This window comes from Xyrauchen texanus, chromosome 3 (assembly GCF_025860055.1).
Source record: "Xyrauchen texanus isolate HMW12.3.18 chromosome 3, RBS_HiC_50CHRs, whole genome shotgun sequence".
Classification (NCBI taxonomy): Eukaryota; Metazoa; Chordata; class Actinopteri; order Cypriniformes; family Catostomidae; genus Xyrauchen; species Xyrauchen texanus.
Genome location: NC_068278.1, coordinates 6,028,156 through 6,053,339, shown reverse-complemented (window position 1 = coordinate 6,053,339; position 25,184 = coordinate 6,028,156). Strand labels below are relative to the sequence as shown.

Here is a 25,184-nt window from a genome sequence, read left to right as displayed (position 1 = left end):
ATATTGAATGCATAGCAAAGAGGTTGGTAAATATCCACATAAAGACAGTCGCTAATGTTAATGAATGAATGGCATACAAATAATATTGTTTTACTCACATACTAAAAGCTGTTTATTTATATACATTATATTTACATTTGTTATAAATACATTTATATTTTTATTTGTTGTTTTTTTATGAAACATAAATAGAATTTGAAAACTGTTAAACATCATTACTTTAACCAAATCCTACCAATTAAAAGAAGTCCCAATGCACTGTGATGCGGTGTGAAGATGCGGAGATACTTCTTCACGGATCGCATCTGACATATAAGCGGCTAAAGGGTTGTCGGGGTGCTGGCTGCTACCGGGTCCTAATGCCTACTGCGTACAACCTCTGTTTGTGCTACCTATACACAGATGCGACTTATTTGTGTTGTTTTTTTCTCTCAACAATGCAATTTTAAAATATTTTTTTTAATTATTCGGATATCCTGCAATTACTCCACAGACCCCCGGTTGAGAAACACTGCAGTAGAGGGCTCTAGGTTTCATATTTGTATTATTTTTATTTTTTTCTGATTAACAGTTTTTATTGATTCGCACAATTGACAAAGAAACGTAAAACATATATTCACAGAGTCAACATTTAAACTGTTACAAATCAGACGAAGGCAGACGAGGAGTGGGGATCTAAAAGCAGCTTCTTTAATGAGTGAAACAAAACGGTGAACAGGGTAACTCAGAATAAAACAATACGGGGAACAAACAAAACATCCACGTGGGGAAAACAAACATCCAAGGAGAACACAGGCAGGAGAAACATCCACAGAGAGCAGGAGAACACAAATCATTTGAACATATACCTTTACATTTGACCGACAGGGACTTAACAAACAACGGGGCTTAAGTACACAGGGAGAGTGATGATCAAATGAGACACAGGTGAGAACAATGAATGACAGGCAATGATGAGGGCAGGGAATTATGAGAAGTCTAGTTTACAACAGTTGACAAGTGAAACACAGGGCAGACAACAGGGGATCGTGACATAACCCCCCCTCAAATGAGCGGATTCTAGACGCTCCTAAAAATAAAAAAAAAAACAAGAGAAAACACACAAAAACAAAAACAAAATAGTCCAAGGAGTGAAGGGTGGGCAGGCAGACCAAGGAGGGCACAAGGGGCAAACAGACAGCCCAAGGGGGGCACAAAGGGCAAGCAGGCAGTCCACGTAGAAGGCTCTGGAGACAGAGCCGTGGTAGGCGGAGCCGTGGGAGGCTCAGGAGATGGAGCCGTGGGAGGCGGAGCCGTGGAAGACTCGAGAGTCGGAGCCGTAGAAGGCTCTGGAAACGGAGCCGTGGTAGGTGGTGCCATGGTAGGCTCAGGAGGTGGCGCTGAGGAAGGCTCAGGAGGCGGAGCCGTGGGAGGCGGCACCGTAGAAGGCTCAGGAGGTGGAGCCGTGGGAGGCTCAGGAGGTGGCACCGTAGAAGGCTCTGGAGGCAGAGCCCTGGAAGGCTCTGGAGGTGGAGCCCTGGGAGGCTCAAGAGGCGGAGCCCTGGGAGGCTCGAGAGGCGCTGGCTCTGGGATGGTCGAGGTTACATGCGCTGGCTCTGGGACAGTCGAGGCTACAGGCACTGGCTCACTGATGGTCGAGGCTACAGGCACTGGCTCACTGGCGGTCGAGGCTACAGGCACTGGATCACTGACGGTTGAGGCTACAGGCGCTGATTTGTTGATTGTGGCATGCGTGAGCTCTGGTTCGTTGAACATTGGAGGCAGAGCCATGGGAGGTTCTGTGGACGGAGCCGTGGAAAGCGGAGGCTGGTGAGCCTTTCCTCTTCTCCTCCTCCTCCGGGCAGACGAGGCTGGCACCGCTGGCTCTTTGACAGTGGCAGGCGTGGAGGGACGAGCCATGGAAGGCTGGGGGGTGACCACTGGTGGAAGAGAGGTAGGGCCCTCTTCAACTACGCCCACAGTGAATGGCGAGCCACAGACTAGTAGAGTCTCCTCCACAAATTCGAGGAGTGTCCAGCGCAAGTCGCCAGTGGCAACCACTCCTTGAGCGAACTGTTCAGATTTGCCCTGAAGAACACCACCAGGGAGTATTCCGGGAAGTCCGCTACCTTCGCCAGCTCCAGGAAGTCGTGAATGTGATCCTCCACTGGACGGTCCTCTTGTATGAGGCAGAGCAGTTTATAATTTGCCTGTTGCACCGCTAGATCCGTTACGGTCGGTCGTTCTGTTACAAATCAGACGAAGAGGTGTGGGGATCTAAAAGCAGCTTCTTTAATGAGTGAAACAAAACAGTGAACAGGGTAACTCAGAATAAAACAATACGGGGCACAAACAAAACATCCACGTGGGGAAAAAAACATCCAAGGAGAACACAAGCAGGAGAAACATCCACGGAGAGCAGGAGAATGCAAATCATTTGAACATATACCTTTACATTTAAACATACATTCAATGACCAACAGGGACTGAACAAACAACGGGGCTTAAGTACACAAGGACAGTGATGATCAGACGAGACACAGGTGAGAACAATGAATGACAGGCAATGATGAGGGCAGGGAATTATGGGAAGTGTAGTTTACAACAGTTGACAAGTGAAACACGGGGCACACAACAGAGTATTGTTGCATAACCCCCATGATTCCCTTTCCCCCTCCCAATCCCCAACCCCACCCTGACCCTCAACAAATATCCCTGTGGTCACACTTGAATATGCACACCCAAAAAAAAAAAATATGTATATATAAATATATATATAAATAATCACATTTAAAACTACAATTCTCTCTCCACTGCCCCACCCCGAGAGCCCTCCAAGAAGGCCAAGTAGTTGCCCCATTTTTTATTAAATTAGTCTAAATTGCCTAGATTTCTAAATGACATTTCCTCGAATGCTGCCACCCTCCCCATCTCTGTGCACCACTCTTGAAATGACGGCACTCCAACCAACTTCCATCCCCTAGGAACAATCATAACACTGGTTAGGACCAACATTTTTTACAAATTTATCCCCTATATTAATGACCGCCTCATCGCATAAAGTACATGAAATTTGAGTGCCCAATATGTCACACATAAAACTCTGAACGCTCAACCAAAATTCTTGAATCTTAACACACCACGAAAAAACATGGGTTGTGTCTCCATCTTTTAATTGGAATAGCAAGCAGGTGGGTGTGTCTTTCAGACCAGGCCTATACAATCTAGAAGGGGTCCAATAAAATCGATGTAAAATCTAAAATTGCATAAGACGCACCCTTGCATTTGTAGATAAAGACTTGACATTTTTTTTTAATCCTGGCACATACTCCCTCTTCTAATACCAAGTTTAGATCTTTCTCCTATAATAAATGTCTAATGAACTGAGACCTGGGAATCCCAAAATGCTGAACCATATTTGTGATATCCTTACATTAATACACAACTAGATGGCAATCAGTTCCTGGTGGTAGTGATGAAAAGAAAGAGGAGAAGAGAAGAGTGAGAATGCTGCACATGTACATGTTTATTTGTCCTGTTGATTCTGAGCATTTTGATTAAAGTTTCCTGAAGGAATATCTTCTTAGTCTTTCTTGTCTACATAAAGACACAACAAATTGGCGACGAGGATGTTTTTTTTACTGAATATGGCATCTGTAAGTGCTCCGTTTCCAAGCCCTTTTTTGCCTTGTCCCGGTGAGCCCGCAATACCACTAGTCACATGGATGAAAATGTTTCAAAATTATATGTTAGTGATAAATGCAACTGGAGATTCCTGGCCAGAAGCCAGAAAACGGGCTTTGCTTCTTCATTGCCTCGGAACGGAAGGTCAGAGACTATTTTATACTTTGCCCAATACCGGTGACAATATGGCAGATGCTGTTAAAGCTCTGGTAGAGCATTTCACTCCAAAAAGAAATGTGGTAGTGGAAAGACATGCGTTCATAAAACGAATACAGCGAACAGATGAAACAATTGTGCAATACATTGCTGCATTGAGAGATTTGGCTACTACTTGTGAATTTGCTGATAATTTAGATGATATGCTGCGTGACCAGCTAGTTGAAAACATTGCTAACCCTCGCATTCGTGAAAGATTATTAGTGGAATCTAAATTGACTCTGGAGACCGCAATTACAATCGCCACACAGCTAGAGGCTGCTGATGCTCAGGCGAAATCAATGAGTACAAATAATTATTCTTCAGTACAAGCCGTACATGCTACTCCTGCATTCGGACGACAGCATCCAAAGGCCACATTCAAAACATGTACCTCATCAAAAACCTCTTCTTCAGCCCCTTCAGCTCGGATATGCTTCCGCTTTGGCTCAGCTGGACATCTTGCAAATGCACAAAACTGCCCTGCTGCATCTGCTAAATGTAAGAATTACAATAAGACTGGACATTTTGCACGAGTCTGTAGTTCCGCTCCAACTCGTTCAGTACATTCAGTTGAATTACCAGAGGTCTGTATTCTTAATCTGCCTGGAGCAACTGACCGTTTGATGTGCGATGTGACCATAAATGCTACACCAGTGTCTCTTCAACTCACAGTTGACTCTGGTTCAGCTGTGTCCATCCTGCCGAAACAGTTGTATGAACAGCATTTCCGCTCTGTGCCGTTACAAGCTCCTACTGCCCGTTTAGTTACTTATTCACAAGAGCCAATTTCAGTACTAGTCTGTTTACTTGCAATGGTAACTAAATGTAAGAGCCATTTTGTCTTTATTTAAACCTTGTTATGTAAGTGTGTGTCCAGTAGGGGTCTCTCCGAGTAATTGGTTACTGAATATAGGGAGGAACCTTCCTTCCAGGTGACAGGTGTTGCTGGAGGGAAGGTGCACACAGTTTTTTGACCGCTACGCTATGCCATGCTGAAGTTATGCTATACCATGCTGTGCAGTAGGAAATCTGTGTTAGTGAAGAACTTGGAACTGTGGATTTATTGACTGTTTGTTGGATTCTTGCTTACTATAAATTAAGACCAGTCACGGTAAAATAAATCTACAATGTAAGCATATTAACTTAAGTGTGGACATTGCAGTGAATAACAACCCGAGCGTCCGCGTCCATTAACAAGCACCATCCAGCAGCCCTCAGCTGCTTTTAAGTAAAAGACTTGGCTGCTTACATTTAGTCAAAAAACTGTGTTTACTCAAAAGGAACTGAGTTTATCTATTTTTGCATTGGAGTTTCATCATCTGTTGAACGAGATTAAGTGGATTGTTGGAGAAACTTTGCATCGATTTCGTTGGTAGCTGAGATCAATTGCAGCCATGACAGGAGGACATCGCATATTTGGATTATATGTGTGCGTCTTTGCTTTTGGATCAGGGACCATCAACCAGCGCGAGGAAAGACACTGGAGCTGCTCTTCAAACGTTAACAGAGGAGCTTTGTTCATATGGCGCCCAACGTGAAGAGGTATGTTTAGTAGCGCTACTTATGGTGGAATGGCCATTTAACTTTGTGTGCACACAACATGGGGACATAAATCTAATGCATTGGTTGTCAAAAGGTATAACTAACTTGCGAACTAGATTAATTGTTGCTTCGATCGTGCTTTGAATATTCTGTGGATTATGGAGCCGGTGGAAACTGAGCAAGGGTATATAGGGCCTCAGTTGATCAATGGTATTTTTACTGATGTTGATGTTCAAATGGACAAACAAAAACGTGTTGTGAAATTAACTCCTAAAACGTTTGTAGAAAAGATTGAAAGGCTGCAGAGTGATAGAAAATCTGTATTAACTAAAGCTACTAATGTAAGGAAAAGGATACAGGGTCTGATGCTACAAAGAAATGTAAAAGAGGTGCTTTTGTCGATCTTTTAGATTTGTGTGATGAAGTAAAAGGTATTCATGGTTCTTTGATGGGTATGTTACCTGAAAGTGAGAAGGAAAAACATGACACATGGTTTAAGGCAAAAATGATTGTAAATTATGATTTTATTTCTGAAGTTAAAATGTGGGTATCATGTAATGAAAATGATGAAATTACTACAATTAAGGTCATGAATGACAAAAGTGATGGGGTCAATCCAGATGATAGTATTTCAAATGTTGGTAGTAGACATCCAAGTAAAACGAGTACATGCAGTAGTGTTTCTTCTGCAAGAATAATAGCCGAGGCAAATAAGGCTGCTCTGCTTGCTCGTATGGCAGCTTTAAAGGAAAGACAGGACTTGGAGGAGCAAGAGCAGATGATTAAGAGGAAAAAGGAGCAACTGGAACTGAAAGCAATGCTTTTAGAATCCAATGCTAAACTTGCAGTTGTAAATGCCTCTGAAAGCCACAGTGTTTCTAATGCCTCTCATGTTGTGAAGTCTCATTTGGAAAGGCAAGAGGGGAAAGCATCTGCAACTATATTAAATCCAATGGCAGAGGAGTTTGAACTCCTCTGCCAAATAAGGTACCAGCACTGGATCCCTCTTTGATGTCTTCTGTGCCATATCAGGAAATTTGTCAGCAGCCTTGGCATGAATGTATGGACTCAGAAAGGCGAAATTCCCAGTATGCACTGGGAGATATATCAGTTCAACCTCGTGGACCTTTTGCATCTGAAATGATTTCTCGACCCACATCAGTTCAACGTGGACAAGCATCTGGAATGATTCTTCGGCCACGAGTGGAAAGTCAGTATGTTGACATTGGCACTATAATGCAAAGGCAAAATAAAATAACATCAGCTCTTGTCCAACAGCAATGTTGTTCATCTTTGCCTGCCAGAGATATTCGCTATGTGCACAAGTGACGCGACGAACGTTCGAAATCTGCGTGGTGGGCGAGGGGACTTCCGGTTTAGGTTACTACCGGTATTTCCGATGTAGATGTTGTGGAAGAGTGAGTGGCAAGCTATCAGTGAGTACCGTATGTAAAATGTTAACAGTAAATAAGAAACGTCTTACATATCAGTATCAAATTGGCAACTCTAAATTACATTGTAGTGTTCCTCGATGTGCCGTTTCATCGAGGTATAATTCTGAAGTTTTCATCGTTTTCCGCATCAGCCTGAGGTACGAGCTCAGTGGCTAGTCAAGATAAGACGCGAGAACTTCACTCCTACCGATAACACCGGGTATGCAGTCGACATTTTAAGCTAGAAGATTTCATCATAACCACAGGACCTTGAAAACTTGTTCAAGGAGCTGTGCCATGTCTTTTGAGTGGAACAATTTTTGTTTACCAGCCCAAGGACTGTATTTTTCTCTATGAGCTTCCATATACTGCTTATATATTTTGTAATTTACTATGCTGTTTGTTTTTTGTATCTTGTGATATACCTTTCAGAAAATTGTCTTAAATATTGACAATGTTTACATGTCATTTATTGTCTTTTACACTGCCAGGAGGAACACAAATACATGAGTTAATTCAGACATTTATTATACAAAGACACAAGCTGTCATACTACACTCAACAATAACATGGCTCCTATAATTGTAACATTGTGATGCAACGTTTGACATTTTGTATGAGTTATGAGTTTGTAGATAACTAGTCCACATAACTGCACATAATACAGTACTCAACAGTACTTTAATGCTTCTTTGCACTTCTGGTTGGATGTCAACTGCATTTCATTGGCTCTGCACCTGTACTCTGCTAAATGACAATAAAATTTAATGTAATCTAATAACTACTAACACTGAATTCATAATAACAAAAGGTACCTTGTATAGGTTTGTTGTTTATGTACATACATGTGCATTTCTTAAAGAGAACTATTTACATTGATTTTCACACAAACACATGTTTTGTACAGTCTGATACAGTAATGCAACATTATGATTAAGGCTCTGCCAGCCACACAGGAGCACTCAACCTCATAGAGCTGAACAGGAGTGGAGACTTCTAGGACAATCTTTTAAAAAACAAAAAAGTGTGTTATAATCAGCAGAGATCACAAACTGATCATATCTCAAAGTCAAAAGTGCATTTTGCATTATTTTTCAAGTTAGCTACTATGAGTTAGAGAATGAAGTTACTTTCTTACTAACCCTAAAGTAAGTAAGTTAAAAACAACACAATATAAACAGCAAAGCAACTGTCTCAACAACCAGCTTCTGGGGTTTCATATAGGAATGGTAGGTCTACTAGAACACTAATAGGGCAGGCACGTGTCATCATAGTGTTACCTACTTCAAACGTTTGGCTAGCTAGATAGTTGTCTAAGATGTTGAACTTGTTTAGGTAATTATACATTTGTTTGCCAGTTTAACCCATCATTGCCAAATTGAAGCCCCAGAACAGAACTGGTTGGATCAGACGAACAACTGAACTGTCTTTCATCCTACTCTGATGGTGTGAGGTTTCTCATGTTTCCTCAAAGATCTATGACAGGTAGCACGGATGCTGACTCTCCCTGTCTGTCTTTACTTGATACTGGGGATAACCAAATACTGTCAATACATGTAACTGAACAACACAAGTCATTAGTATATGGGTGATTCTTAGACTATGGGCACTTTTATGTACTTTGTAACCAAAAATGTCATTTTTTAAAAATATGACCAAAGTACAATTATATGGATTGCAAGAGTAGATTTGTGTAATAATTTTATATTATAATACATTACAAAACTTTTTATATTTAGATTATAAAATTATTTTTATTTCTAAATTATACTTTTATATTAATTGATTTCATTTAGATGAATGAAAATTCAATTTTGTTGCATCATTTATTGCTTATATTTTTGCCTTGCCATAAGTTGTGTCAGTTATTTACACGCACTGTAACCGTTCATCTGTGAGACAAATCAGTTGTATACATCAAACTCAGCACTACACTAAAAACAGTTGTGGTTATGTTTAATGGCTTTGTGAATTGAGTTTACTGAGTGTGATGAGTTTAATTGTTTTTCTAATAAACATCTCCACTGTTTCTCTACATTCACGTTAATTCATTGTAATTTCCATCACCACCCACATTTTTAAAAAATATTTAAAAGTTCTCATCACACATTAAAAATGTATCCACAATTTACGAGATCATGCTCTACTTAATATAAAAATGCAAGTCATTTATTTTCTAATAAGCTCTTGCCCAAACCAGTATTACATTTCAGAGTGTGACAGGTGTACTGTTCACCGTTTGGTCCTTAGGGCAGTTAATTTATCTCATTGACAAATGTATAATTATTGTACATTGTGGAAAAACTGATAAAACTAGTTACAAAAATGATCATAGACAATTCTTGACTGACATAAGTTATTCTGTTTTTAAATAACAGCATTGAGATGTGGTGGAAATGACATTTCACTGCTGTTATCTAAAAACAGAATAACTCATAACTTCTTAGTTATGAGACTAACACAGTCTCATAACTTCTCTTGTAATCTAAGTTTGTCCTCTTACAGACCTTAAAACTAGACAAATAATTTAAACTTATGAGACGGTGTTACGTGACTTTTGAACAAGTTTTTTATTCAACTTCACAAGCCTAAAAGTGCCCCTTGTTGAAGAAACGCCCATACATTTATTCAATGTCAGACAGTAAAATGAACATATAATAAACCACATGTGACCAACAACTAAAATTAATCGTTTAATAAGTATTTTGTAAAGGTTACTTTCTAGCCTAACGTCACCTAGCATCATCGCTAACGTTAGGGCTACAGCTAGCTAAAGACATAGCATAACTTACCTTCATAATTGTCAATGAATGAAGAGACGTATATCTTGAAACCCTTTTCCCTCTTGCTCTTGGGAGCCGATGATGACGCTTGAATTATTCGGTGTACGTCATTTATCGTTATCCTTGGCAGATGTTTAAGGGATCTGGTGTAGAAAGCCATGTTTATCTGGTCCAAGTCTTACCTGACAGCTACCGGCGTCGTCGATGAACCTAACGTAGCGTTAAACCGGAAATACCATCGCCCACCAGTGACGTCTGACAATCATGGAACGTTCGTAAAATCAACTAGCCAATACCTTTATTTGATGGAGATCCTTTTCAGTATGTTTCGTTTATCAGAGCATTTGAAAAGGGAGTGGAGGAGAAGGCAAGCAGTAGTGATTGTTTATATTACTTGGAACAGTTCACCAGGGGGCAGCCAAAAGAGTTAATACGTAGTTGCCTACACATGACCCCTGACCCCTGGCTATGCTAAGGCAAAACAGCTATTGCAAGAACATTTTGGCAATAAGTACAAGATTGCCATTGCTTATCTGGAAAGAGCCTTGTCTTGGCCCTCAAAAAAAGGGGAAAATGTCAATGCTTTGCAATCGTATGCCCTTTTTCTGCGTGGTTGTTGCAACGTCACTGAGGAATTGCAATACCTTCAAGAGTTGGATATGCCAAGCAATATGAGAGCTATTATGTGTAAATTGCCTTTCAAGCTCAGAGAGCGGTGGAGGACTGTTGCACATAACATTCTGGAAAAAACTCAATGTAGAGCTTTGTTCAAAGATCTTGTGGAATTTATTGAAAAACAGGTTTGCATCCTAATGGATCCCTTGTTCGGTGATATTAGGGATTCGCCAACTATCACGAGACCTGTTAATCGACCAAGGCTATGTCTAAAAGGCAGAGTTAAAGGAAACATCTTTGCCACTAACGTTGCACCAGTGGAATCTGGGGAAACCGTTAAGAATATGATGACAGAATTGCCACCAAACAATGCTAAAGTGATTCCATTATGTGTGTGGTGTGCTAAGCATCATGTATTGGAATACTGTCAACAATTCAAAAGGAAGAAGCAAAGGGAAAAGATGTTCTTTCTAAAGGAGAAAGAGCTTTGTTTTGGTTGCTTAAATGCTGGGCACATGAGTCGTAACTGTGGCAAGCGGTTGACTTGTAGGATATGTAGTCAGCACCATCCCACTGTGCTTCATGTTGACAGATATCCAGCCAATTTAGAGGAGGCAGAAGCATGCAAGTTCTTAGGATCTGCCGAAACATGTGGTCATACAGGGGCCGGAAAAGATCACTGTCTGCTTTCTATCTTACCTGTTCAAGTCAAGGCCAGTAAAGGAGATCAGATAATCCAGACGTATGCATTCCTAGATCCTGGCAGTTCTGCAACTTTTTGTACTGAAAGTCTTATGCAGCGGCTTAATCTTTCTGGTAGAGGAACTCAGTTTCTGTTACAAACTATGGGACAGGGAGTTGTATCAGCATATACACTCTCAGGTTTGGAAGTGTCTGCTATTGATGGTAACATCTTCTATCAGCTTCCACAAACGCTCACACAAAAACAAATGCCTGTAAGTTCTGACAACATTGTGTCTAAAGAGATTTGTCTAAGTGGCCATACCTGGCAAAGGTTTAAATTTCCCACATAATGGCTAACGTTGATTTGTTGATTGGAAACAACGCTCCTCAGATGTTGGAACCTTGGGAAGTCATAAACAGCCATGGGGATGGCCCTTATGCTATGATAACGGCATTAGGTTGGGTCATCAATAATCCTTTGCATGCAGGCAGCTTTGCGGCTGAAGACTGTTCTGCTGTGGTTAACAGGATTTCTGTGTGTAGATTGGAGGAGATGTTGTTTAAACAATACAACCATGACTTCAATGAAAGAGCTGCAGAAGAGCAAGGATTGTTAAGAGAGGATATTAGGTTTTTGGAGATTGCGGAGAGTTCTGCTAAGCTTCAGGACAAGCATTATACCTTGAAGTTGCCATTTACAAAAGAAAATGTGTATCTTCCTAACAATTTCTCTGTGGCAAAACAGCGGATACTTGGATTGAAGAGGAGATTCCAGAGAGATGATCAGTTTTATCAGGAGTACGTATCATTTGTAACTGAAATGATCAAAAAAGGATATGCAGAGCAAGTGCCCACTCATCAGCTTAAAGGTGAGAGCAGCAAGGTGTGGTACATTCCTCACCATGGTGTACGTCATCCCAAGAAGAGGAACTTGCGGGTGGTTTTTGATTGTGGTGTGGCATTCAATGGAACATCTTTGAATCAAGTCCTTTTACAAGGTCCCAATTTCACAAACACATTGATTGGAGTCCTCTTGAGCTTTAGGCAGGAGTCTGTAGCGGTCATGGGTGATATACAATCCATGTTTCATCAGGTTCGGGTGGCAGAAGAGGACCGGGACTTCATCCGTTTTTTGTGGTGGCAGAACGGAGATTTTACAAAAGAAGTGGCAGTGTTTCGCATGAATGTCCATCTCTTTGGAGCTGTCTCCTCTCCGAGTTGTGCTGCCTTTGCTTTGAGAAAAACAGCAGATGATCATCAATCTGAGTTCCGAGAAGAGGTTGTGCAAACTCTCAAAGAAAACTCTTATGTAGATGATTGCCTTAAGAGTGTGGCAGCTGAAGATGAAGCAGTTTGTTTAGTTAAAGATCTTTTCATTCTTTGTCAGCGAGGAGGTTTCACTCTGACAAAATGGATTAGCAACAAGCGCACTGTTCTGCAAACCATTCCCGAGGAGCATCGAGCCAAAGAGTGGAAGGAGCTGGATCTGGACAGGGACAACCTGCCAGTTGAGAGAACACTTGGATTGCTGTGGTGTGCGGAAACTGACTCATTTAAGTTCAAAATGGAGGTCCAGGAGAAGTCATGCACAAGACATGGAATGTTGTCGGTTTCGAGCTCAGTATACGATCCACTTGGGTTTTTGGCACCAGTTGTGCTACCTGCTAAGATCATGTTACAGGAGTTATGTCGGAGGAATTACGGATGGGATGAGATTGTGCGTGAGATTTGGAGTTAACTGCTGCTGTGCTTGCTGTTCGTGTTGACCTGATGTTAAAGAAAGAGCTGAGGCTCCAGTTGCAAGAATCTGTCTGCACATATGTGCTCAAGTATATCATGAATGAGGACAAGCGTTTTCATACTTTTGTTGCGAACAGAGTCTCCATTATCAGGGAAGGCACAAAGACATCACAGTGGCGATATGTTGGCTCAAAGGAGAATCCAGCTGATGATGCATCCAGAGGAAGGAGGGCTGGAGATTTTATTAAGAAAAATAGATGGATAGAAGGCCCCAAGTTTCTGTGCAAACCAGAAGAGGATTGGCCCAAAAATCTTGTGCAGACTGCAGTAGGGGTTGACGACCTGGAGGTCAAGAAATAAGCCTTTGTAAATGTGGTAAATATTCAAGGTTCACTGAAGGGTACAGATTGGCTGATGGCTTACTTTTCAGATTGGAGGAAACTTTGAGTAGCAGTTGCCTTGTTGCTTAGGTTGAAGACGATATTATTGTTGAGAAGAACTCGCAAGAGGATGGAGTCAAATATTGCTGATGCCAATAAACAGAGTGCCTTGGTGCAAGAGAGTCAGATGTTTAAAGGTGCAACAGGAGGACAAACATTGTCAGCAGAAGATCTTATGGAAGCTGAGCTGGCTATAATCTGCTACTGCCAACAGCAAAGATTCCCTGAGGAGATCGCTGCTTTGTCTTCTGGAAAGGATATAATAAGCAAACAGAGTACCATCTATAAGCTGGACCCGTGGTTGGATGATGGGCTTTTGAGAGTTGGAGGGCGGCTGACTCGAGGCTCTTTGCCAGAAGACACAAAGTATCCACTACTCCTCACTAAAGATCAGCATGTGGCTACCCTCATACTGAAGCATTTACATCAACAGCTTGGCCATAGTGGGCGTAACCACATGTTGTCTACATTAAGAAGGAGGTATTGGATCACAGGTGCCACCTCAGCTGTGAGAAAGATCATAGCAGAATGTTGTTTCTGTAAAAGATATAATGGCTGGATGATGGGGCAGAAGATGGCTGACATGCCCAAGGAGAGGATTCTGCCAGACAATCCACCATTTACCAATACAGGTGTTGACTATTTTGGACCAATATTGGTGAAGAAGGGAAGAGGCACAGCGAAGCGTTATGGTGTCATCTTCACCTGCTTGGCCAGCAGAGCAGTTCACCTTGAATTGGCCACTTCTCTTGACACGGATGCCTGTATTAATGCTCTGCGCTGATTTATCAGTAGAAGAGGGCAAGTGGAACATCTTCTATCAGATAATGGTACAAATTTCATAGGGGCAAAGAGAGAACTTAGGGAGGCACTTTCATCATTGAATCAGGCTAACATTCAAGGAGTTTTATGCCAGAAGGGCATTAAGTGGAGTTTTAATCCTCCTGCTGGGTCCTATTATGGTGGGGTTTGGGAGCGGGTCATCCGCATGTTGAGGAAAATCCTCACTGCAGTTCTCCAACAGCAGATGCTTGATGACGATGGTTTCCATACAGTCTTGTGTGAAGCTGAGGCCATCTTGAACGATCGACCAATCAATAAATTGTCTGATGATCCAATGGATCTTGAAGCTCTGACTCCTAATCATATCCTGTTGCTGAAAGGAAAACCAACATTATCTCCTGGATTGTTTGATGTACATGATTTGTACATAAAAAGAAGGTGGAGACAGGTCCAATACATTTCAGATCTCTTTTGGAAGAGATGGGTGAGAGAATACCTACCTTTGCTGCAGGAGAGGCAGAAATGGAATAAAACTAAGAATAACCTCAAGCCTGGAGACATTGTGGCCATTATGGATCCAACGGCGCCTCGAGGCTCCTGGCCACTCGGAAGAGTTTTGGAAACATTCCCTGACAAAAAGGGGCTGGTTCGCTCTGTGCGTTTACAAACTAAGACCAGTGTTATAGACAGGCCTGTAGCAAAGCTTTGTTTTTTACACGAGTCTATGGGCTAAGGGATTTTGTTATAAGCACCATTGGTATTTATGTGTGGCTCTTTTTTATGTGTTGGGAATTGGTATGTTTGATTCATCCCAATTAGGGGCCGGAATGTAAGAGCCATTTTGTCTTTATTTAAACCTTGTTATGTAAGCGTGTGTCCAGTAGGGGTCTCTCCGAGTAATTGGTTACTGAATATAGGGAGGACCTTCCTTCCAGGTGACAGGTGTTGCTGGAGGGAAGGTGCACACAGTTTTTTGACCGCTACGCTATGCCATGCTAAAGTTATGCTATACCATCTGTGCAGTAGGAAATCTGTGTTAGTGAAGAACTTGGAACTGTGGATTTATTGACTGTTTGTTGGATTCTTGCTTACTATAAATTAAGACCAGTCACAGTAAAATAAATCTACAATGTAAGCATATTAACTTAAGTGTGGACATTGCAGTGAATAACAACCCAAGCGTGCGCGTCCATTAACAAGCACCGTCCAGCAGCCCTCAGCTGCTTTAAGTAAAAGACTTGGCTGCTTACACTAAATATGGCCTTACATGTCCTGCACACTTCTTCATTGTCGACAAGGGCACAGATTTGCTAGGCATGGATCTGATTAAAGGACTCCAGCTCCGATTTGATGGACACACTGTGTTGCCGCCACCACAATCTGCTTCAGTGTGTGCCCTCTCCACTCCATTACAGCATACTGCATTTGGTGTGTAAAGAATTTTACACACAAGGTTAACATTTCTGACACTGTACCCCCTGTCAGACACAAATTACGTCGCTTACCTTTCTCTGTGAGAGATGCTGTTTCCACAGAACTAGATTGACTCTTGAATGCAGGCGTAATCGAAAGAATTGACTCATCTCAATGGGTTTCTCCGATTGTTATGGTCCAAAAGAAAACTTGGGGGATCCGCATGTGTGTGGATCTGCGAGGACCCAACAAGGCAGTTATAGTAGACAGCTACCCATTGCCACATATGGAAGAGATGATGACATTACTGCAAGGTGCAACTGTGTTTTCAACTATAGATTTGGAAAGTGCATATCATCAGGTACCGCTTCATGAAGACAGCAGGGACCTGACTGCATTCATTACACATGAAGGCCTCTTCAGATTCCGTAGAGTACCTTATGGCTTGGCGTCTGCTCCATCTGCTTTTCATAAAATGATGGTTGTCATTCTAACGGGAATTAAGAATGTTGCAAATTACCTAGATGACATCATCGTCTGGGGACATTCACAACAGGAGCATGATAAAGTGCTAAAAGATGTGCTGCAACGTATCAAAGATGCTGGATTGATGCTAAATGAGTCCAAGTGTCAATTTTTAGGACATAGTGACTGCACAAGGTATTCAGCTGGATCAGGAACATCTCTCTGCAATAGTCAATGCACCTGCACCATCAGATGTTGTTCAGTTACGTTCTCTGCTGGGACTCCTCTCATGATACAATAAGTTTATTCCAAATTTCGCTACAGTAGTGGCACCTTTGCGTGCATGCCTGAGGGACGACAGTGGATTTTACTGGTCTGATGAAGCTCAACAAAGCTTAGCTGAAGTCAAACAGCTACTTGTACATAGTCCTGCTCTTGCACTATTTGACCCGGGGCAGCCAGTGGTCATTTCTACTTATGGTCATTTCTATACTTATGGGGTCGCAGATTTACTTTGCGGACTGACCATCAAGCATTAACTACGCTGCTGACCACAAAAGAGAATGATAGAGCTGGTATGCACATAGCTCGGTGGGCTGCTCCTTTGCTCTGTTTTAATTACACAGTTCAGTACCGTGCTGGATCTGAAAACCACACTGTGGATTGTTCATCTCGCCTGCCCCTGCCTCTTACTTCAGATGCAGAGTCGGATACAGAACCCGAGTTTGTTGCTTTACTGTCCACCAGTTCAACTGTCATATCTCAGGATGAATTTGCTGCTGCCTCTGCTCGTTGTCCTGAACTTTCTGCACTGCATACACAAATTGTGCATGGTTGGCCTCTATCTTCAGCTGCTTTGGATCATGTTCTACATCCGTACTACAAACTAAGGCATGAGTTCAGTGTGCAAACTGATTTTGTGTTCAGAGGCTCTCGGCTGGTGGTGCCTGGTGAGTTGCGTGAGTCACTGGTTAGCATTGCTCATGAGGGTCATCAGGGAATTGTAAGAACGAAACAACGACTACGTGAAATTTATTGGTGGCCTAAAATGGACACACTTGTGGCAGAAAAAAATCACTGCCTGTCAGTTATGCCTTTCTTTGGATAAAACTGCTAAAGCTTCTGGTATTATGGTATTCTGGTATTCTGGTAATATGGTATTAGAGTGACATTTCGGTAGTGCAGGAAAAAGTACCCCCAGTGACATTTGGTCATGAGAATGTGTAGCTTGAAAGCCATGAACAATACTATACAAGGTAAAGGAAAACATGACAAAGATTACCTTGGAAAAAATAAATAATTGAAAGGTTTAGGGTTTGGTACTGTGTTGGGTTGTCAAATGTAAAACTGGGGTTTTGAAGCTCGACAAGTTGAGAATTATTTATATAAATGACATACACTAAATGCTTTTTAATAGTGTTTGAAGATTGTATTCTCATTTACAAACACATTCTGAAGATACTGTATGTGTCCTGTTGCAATAGAATCTTAAGCATTTAGTCAACATTAGTCAACATTCCTCAGTACCTCAATTGAAATTTGTACCAGAAACTATATGGTGAGAGGAGTTTGTATTTTAAATGTACACCACATCTGGGTATTCACTGCAGACCATTCTAAACAGGATAAAGACACTAGAGCCCATAAATGGCAATTTGTTTACAAAATGGCAGTTTGCAGCTTGTGCTTAATTGGGAGTCATCTAGCCTTCTTTTAAGTCTTACGCAATAGCATGTGATGATTCGATCGTGTTTTCTTTTTGCCCAGCTTCCTATTCCTAGAGTCTCACACCTGCTTTTATATTCACATTCCTATCTGCCCACACTTAGTATTAGGTGACCAGATGTGGGAAAAATGTGGACGTTTAGACCAACACACAAATAAGAGCTTGTTAATATTTTTCTTTCTATTATCTTAATATTTCCTTGACCGCATTGAGATTAAATGGAGAGCTTTTTTGTAAGTTGCTTACGCTTTTTTCTCGAAAAGCCATTAGTTATTTAATTCATCTAGTTTAAGAAGAGATCTTAATAATTTCACTTATTATGCTCAGATTTGCCAAGATACTACAGTCTGCAATCAAAAATCTGACATTTTAATACTAATTAATTTCTCATCAAATTCTTCCCAGACAGAATTATCTGATCTATGATATCCACATGTATATATAGAATATAGCTCTATACTCTGTCAACAATTGTCTAATTTTCTTCTATGTATATTTTTCCTAAAGATTCGTAAGAAAAACATCAGAGACAAAGTTAACACTACTTATAGTGTTAAATACAACTATATATATATATATATATATATATATATATATATATATATATATATATATATATATATATATATACACAGTATATATGTATTTACAATTACATATTCAGATTAACAACTATATATTGAGATTTACAAATATATACAGTATTCAGGATTTTTAACTACATTATATATACAGATTTGCAACAGTTTTCACAACTATATATTCAGATGTACAGTATGTATGTTTGCATGCATGTATGAATGTATTCGTTTGAAGAAGAAATGAGAAGTCATGTGAATTGTTTACTTGCTTTTGCTTCTACTACACCAAACTATTTTTATGGTTTTGCAGGCTCTAGTGTGGCCTGTGGGGAGAAGTACGCCACCTTGCCTGCCACCACACAGTGCGGCCCCATGAAGCTTATGAGTCTGGAGGAAGCACAAGCGCGCTCGCTCAGTCCCAACCATCCAATGATGAGAGAGAGGCAGAGAGAGAACAGCCTACCCGACACCAGCACTGCAGCAATGTACCATACAGTCATAGATCTGTCTGACAGCAGGTACAGGCACTTTATTGTGTCATATTTAAGCAAAAAAATGTGCATCTTATTCACCAACCACCATCAATCTAATTTAAGCAGCCAAATCAGCGCTGAGCATTCAGCTGCTGTATATATACTGCACCTTGAGTATTCAAATTCATTGTCATTTCGCAACACGCCTCCCTTCTATGTAAATTATGCTCATTATAGATTGCGCTTCATTCACAAAAATTAAATGATAAAATGATGGAGAAGAGGCAGTTCCGTCATGCAAGTGAGATTATTTGCAATATTTACTAACTGTACATTCCTATTGTTTTATTTTGGCACAATTCATTAGTGCAAACAACTTATGTACTGTCCTACCTGTATCACTCTGATATATGTCCAATTACAAAAGTAAAATGGGTTACGAGCTAGGTATGTGCACAGATAGTTCTGACTTGGTCTGGTGTGCCTTTATTTGAAAATCAAAATCACAATATTCGGTTATTCTATATGTGCAATAGAGGTCTGCAACCCGACCCGAGCCTGACAGGACCCGACAAACCGTCAGGTTTCAGGCCGGGTTTGGGTCAAGTATAGGGTGATTTAAGGGCTTTTCACATGCTTTTTTTTTTTTTTGCATGCATCTTCACTGTTTTTTAGTAGTTTTTCTATGTAACATGCGCTTACCGACCTCTTTGTTGTGGCATGCCTTACTGGGGTTTTATTGGACTTGCCTTTTAATGTGTCAAAATAACTTTTTAAAAACATTTCTCGAGACTTTCTGTTTCATTCGTTGCACAGCATGTAACTTTTTTAACGCAGGTATCACAAAGATTCAACGTTCTGAAATAGTGCAGGTTGCAGAGATGACAATACATACAGTATGGTTCCAGATTGTTTTTCAGTTTAAGCGCATGATAAACTGTTAGCCAAGGTTTTTTAACCATTTGCTCTAGAGTGCATTCTTACCTACAATAATTCAAAAGTTTAATGCTAAATCATTTTATAAATCAAAGCATCCGAAAAGGCTAATAAACCGCATCAGTGATGACAATATTGCCTTCGCTGCCTCACGGATATGAGAACCTGCCCGGGCAGAGCACATATCAGGTTTGGCACTATACCGTGTTAAGCTCAAGTGACAGAATTTGAAGCACAAAGTTGATTACTACCCAATTTATTTCCACTCCGCCCTCCTTTTCTTTAACAAAAAGTTAAAAGTACAGCTGCCTGTAAACGCTCTCTTTCTGTCGCACCACCATCAGCCTTTATCCCTCTCTGAGGCTTGATTAGCCTGATAAGGGGCTGGTTGTGTAGAATCATGACCCAGCCCCACCCTCCGCCCTGTCACATTTCCTCCCTCGTTCTCTCAGGCCGGGGAGCCCCTTCGCATACTAGTATGGACAGGGAAGACAGAGAAAGCTGAAAACCTCTCGGTTATGTATGTAACCTTGGTTCCCTGAGATGAAGGGAACGAGACATTGCATAGCAACACATTGGGAATACCTTCTTATACAACCTAGTTGAAACCTATCTACAAACGCTGATACGCTTTGACGAGTATTTCCCAAATCCACAGTACAGTTTGAGGATGAAGTCTCCATTCGCCCGGTATCACACTTTGGCATGACAGTAGGTCGGGTAAAACGCAAGGTGTAAGAACTATCCATGGTGCTAAAGCAGCTATACATTGGTGGGATATAGTGATGAACATGCGCACTTGGCACCAAACATGTTGTCGCACAAGGCACTTCAGCCAGCACTGCAGAGGTCTCGTGTGTAAGAGACCTAATGTAATGATGGCGGATGCTGCCACCCTAAATCCCAATGCTTTCTGAAACAGCTTCAGTGGAAGTGTTCTCCTCAGTTTGAACTGAGACAGACACTGTAGAATGGCCTGAACATGCTCGCTCTTGAGGTGCAGGCACCTGCTCGTGGAATCATGGGGGACTCCCAAAAAGGAGATTTGTTGGCTGGGGGAGAGCGTGATCTTCGGGTGAAACCGTGGAAGACAGAACACTGTTGAAACGGGGTTGCCGGCGAGCAAATTGGATCGTATAACTATGGTAGATCGTTTTTGCACCCTTTCTGAAATACCTGTTAGGGCTCGCCACTCGTCCATGTAATGGACAATTTGATTTTCTCACTGTATGATATGATTCGACGCTCAATATAGGGAAGCGGTTGCTCATAATGTGTTTGCTTTGAAGAGGAAAAGGGCTCTTTTTTGTAAATGTGTGAGCATCTCGTGCATTTACAAAGAGTGCTGTATTCTTTTTTTTGCACTCATTGCATTTTTTGTCAAAGTGCAAACACAGAAACGACATTTTTAACAATATTGTGAACAACAATATTCCTTTCCCGACAACCAGTAATGGGGAGATGGGAGCAGTGTTTTGTGCCTCCAACCTAGCCTTTTTTGGAGCAGACCCGGAGGGAACCACGGGCTCCTGCTTTACTCTTCAAAGGGTTGTGCCCATCAGGAGCACTTTTGCTGATACGCAGGTGCCAGTGTGGCAGCAGGTATGGGGCTTTTAGTCGGGCGCTGGCAAACTGGCTGTGATATACTCCATTTGGGCATAAAACGTCTCATAGCTCATGACTGCTGCTGAGTCCCTCAGCAAACGTATTCACAGAGCTGTCAAAGAGGCCTGCTGGAGACACTGGAGCATCCAAAAGAGTTGCTTTTACCTTATCACTCATTTCTGTGAGTGTCAGCCATACATGTCGATCCAGAACTGCCAGGTTGCCCATGGACTAGCTGATCTCCTGCGCAGTGAATTTCGTGTTATGTAGCTCTAAGTCTATTGCGGTGCGGAGCTCTTTGAATGTCAATGGATCAAAGCCGTGCTCGTCCATTTGCCAGAGGAGCTTGGCTTAAAATACCTGGAGCACCACCAATGCGTGGAGTGCTGATCCAGCTTGTCCTGACGTTGAGTAAGCTTTTCCCACCAGTGTGGACATTGTCGACACGGTTTGGAAGGATGTAAGGGGTGTGATTTCCATGCCGTTACTCGTTGGGCAGAGGTGTGCCACTACCACCTCCTTCACAGGGGGTAGTTGGACATAACCATTTTCTTCCCCATGATCCACATTAAACAGGATGGCATCACTGCACGAGTGTGCTGAGAAAGTTAATTATGAACTTCTAGGAAGAATGGGGCAGATTTGTGGGATGTTGTCTTTTGAAGGCGTCCGGACTGCAGGAACCATACATTGAAGCGAGACTGTTCAGGTTACTCTGGGGGAGAACACTCAAGGTGAAGCTCTTCGACCGCCCTTGTTAAGATGCGCAGCATCTCCCTGTTAGTGCCGCGTGCACGTTCCGCTCCATTGCTGGGGGGAAGGGTGGCAGCATCGTCCACTGACCATTTGCCTGATGCAACGAGAGATACGACTTCGTCATTATCATTCCCATCGTCAGAACCGATGCACGAGATGAGGCCACCTGCTCTTTCAGAAGCCCTGCCATGCCTCCTCGTGGGAATCCTCGGGTATCACAGAAGAGGCGGGCGGGAGGGTGCGTGATGCTGAATCGTCCCCCACTAGGACAGTTGCGTTTCAGCCCATACATGGAACGGTGATTTTTCACATGCGCAGTAAGGGGATTTAAGTGTTTTTATACGTTTTAGTGTGGACAAGCAACTTTTGGAAAACTTTTGAAAACGGCAGTGGATGGAGAGCGTTACAAAAATGTATCCGGATTAATGTGGACGTAGCCTTAAGGTAAAGTGCTTTCATAAAATTATACGCTTCACATTTCTGCCTTCAAACCCTCAAAAAATTGTCTCTCTGTGTCTGACTGTAACCTCGATTTTTTTTTTTTATAAAATAAAATTTCAATAAAAGGATGGACGAGTTTATCAATAAATTTTTTTTTGTTGTAATCTATTATATGCCACAAATGCTGTCGATTGAGCTTAACTGGTATTGAATCCTTAAGAATAACCATTCGTCAACCGTTGCATTGTTACCGAGTACATCCGTTTCATGTTGACTTGTAATGTCAAATGTAATGTTGTTCATGTAACCCAGTAATAATATAAAATAAATAAATAAAACAAGACTTCTTCTAAAGTAAATATGTGAGAGTAAAAATTTATTTTCTGAAAATAAAATATTTATTTAATATTTTAAAAAAATTACATTTCCCCTTCTCAATCCACATTAGAAGAAAATTCTCAGGAAAATCGAAGAAGTGGAAGTCAATCTTCAGTCTCGGACGATCTGTCATTGACTCCAAAGGGAAACTGAGCCGCAATGGGAGTGTGTTTATGAGAGGCGAAAATATCACAGGTAAGATAAGGAGATTCTAAGGTAAGATGTCAAGTGCACAATGCATTGTAGAGATACGTTGTGACAAATACTGTAGGCAAAGGCTTAGATTTGGCTTGAACTTTGAGGGGGTTGCAATGTGAAGCAATTACATGTTTCCACTGATAATGGTGTAAATATTGGGGGGGTTGTACTTGCTTGTTTTGATTATTTGGGGGGAATCAACTCTCCTGGAATCTAAGACCCTGGCTGTAGGTCATCTATGTAATTTTCTGTGTAACATTTGCGTACTTTGCACAGTGTACATACTATATGGAGAAATAGTAAAAATAGTGTGGTATTATGCTATTCTGAACATAGCCAAAAAAACATTTTTAATCCCATTTTGTATTGTCAAAAAAGTTTCTTGAAACTAAACAAAACATGTCTAAAAGGAGAACATTTCTGTTAAGACAAGTGGAAGTGAAGAAAAAAAAATAATACAATAAAACATTTAAAGGAGCTCAAAATGTGGTGCAGCCAGGAATCTAAATATCGTCGATTAAAAAGGGAATATAAACTACTCTCACTCTATATGAAAAACATAGTTATTATAATTTTTATTTGATTAAAAACATCACAGTGCCTCAGCCACATACAAGACCTTCATCACACTTCAAGAGGAACAACAAGAGCAGGATGTTGCCTCGATGTCAGGTAAAGGCCCTGTAGGTGGCCGAACTGTTGTGATAAACTCAATTTTTTTGCATGTAGAGTGAGTTTTGCGCCTTCTTGTTTTTAATGTTTAGAGTATGTATAGAGAAAAAAAAATAACATGTGTATTTGGCCAAAAAAAAAAACAACAAAAAAAACAATGTGATTTATGCGTTTTCTCTTTTTAACAGAAAAACCTGCTATACGGCCATCCAAAAGCATGGACTCTCTCTGTTCTTCTCCAGCAGGTGGGGCTAGATTTCCATATACTAGATATGTCATTACATTTTTCATTTAGGGCCATTTTTATTGTTGTAATAATGTAATTCTCATTATGATATATTATTATAGTTAGTGGCAACTGTTTATTGCTTAAGAAGTCATTTGATGTTTCATACATTTATCACATATTTAATATTTATCTGTATTTCATAATATAATTTTTTATTTTTTTAAATAGCTTAGATTAGGGTCCCTCTGGTTAGGTCCCTTTAGGGGAAATTTTCTTGGGACTCGGATGCTGTGACAACATACATGCAACATACACAACAACAAAATCCGTGTAACACACAAACAAGGAGTATATACTTTTTTTTCTTTATGCAATATACATACACATATATACAGTAAACATATAAAAAACAGTATGAGAAAAACTAAATGATGACAGTGTTTTACATTTCATCTCCTTTTCACAGCCAAATTAAGAAAATAAAGGAACACTGGCTATGTATTACAATACAACCTGTATTTTATCATATACTATGGCCCCCACAAAGTGTTTTGACAAGCACTGTTGAAATGTATCAATGCCATTGCATTAGATAACAATATATGAAAAGTGGGATCTGCAAAGAAATAATGCTAGAAATAACTTCACTTTAGCCATTTTTGCAATGACTTTTAGGGTCGAAACATACTCTACGCAAGTATGTGAACGCAGATGAGATCGCTTGGCCACCTCATTGCCAACGCACCGTCCAGTTGAACATGTTAAACATGCATTCATGCGTTACCATGGTGGGAAAAAACCTCAGTACTCAAGGGGGCGATAGAGTTACCTTCAAATTTTGTGTCATTAAAATGGATGTGTCATTATTCAGGTAAGTTGCTATAAATATTCTGACTTACACTTACTTACACTCAGTAATATACTCTTCAAACTGCTGCTCCGCCATGACAGTAGTTGACTTGAAAGAGAAAACTCACTCTAGAAGCGGACAGTTCACACTACTCTCACTAGATCACCCCTTGCGGCAACGCTGAATATGCAACACTCACTAGTGTTGGGTTATGAATTTTGCTGACACAATTCAGAATACAACGACACGTGAAATCGAGATGTGTCTGCATTCACGTACTAGAGTATGTTTCAGCCCTTAGTCCACTCGGCAGCCATCTTGAAATCACTCCATGGCAGATATTTTCTATAGATACAACAGCATACAAGTACAGCTCCTACGATAAAATAACATATTTAAAATAAACAGTAAAATCTCACAACAGTGGTATCATAAATGGTGCTGCTTTAGCTCATTTCATGCAAAGAAATAGAAAAAAAAAATGTTTTTCAGAATGGTCAAGTTAAAGCGCTTGCACATTCTCAAGTTAAATGACGAGCGATGTCTCTATTTAAAATCCAATTGGCTCGATTAGCTCCCC

The 25,184-nt window shown here is 41.0% G+C and overlaps 1 protein-coding gene across 1 annotated transcript in view; it reads left to right on the top strand.

The window, feature by feature from the left end:
- arhgap31 (Rho GTPase activating protein 31) overlaps positions 1 to 25,184 on the top strand; it is a 60,462-nt gene that overhangs the window by 27,480 nt on the left and 7,798 nt on the right. The window contains exons 7-9 of the mRNA XM_052096675.1: positions 18,377 to 18,584; positions 22,726 to 22,850; positions 23,714 to 23,770. Of these exons, the coding sequence (XP_051952635.1) occupies positions 18,377 to 18,584; positions 22,726 to 22,850; positions 23,714 to 23,770 (390 nt within the window). The remainder of the gene's footprint in view (positions 1 to 18,376; positions 18,585 to 22,725; positions 22,851 to 23,713; positions 23,771 to 25,184) is intronic.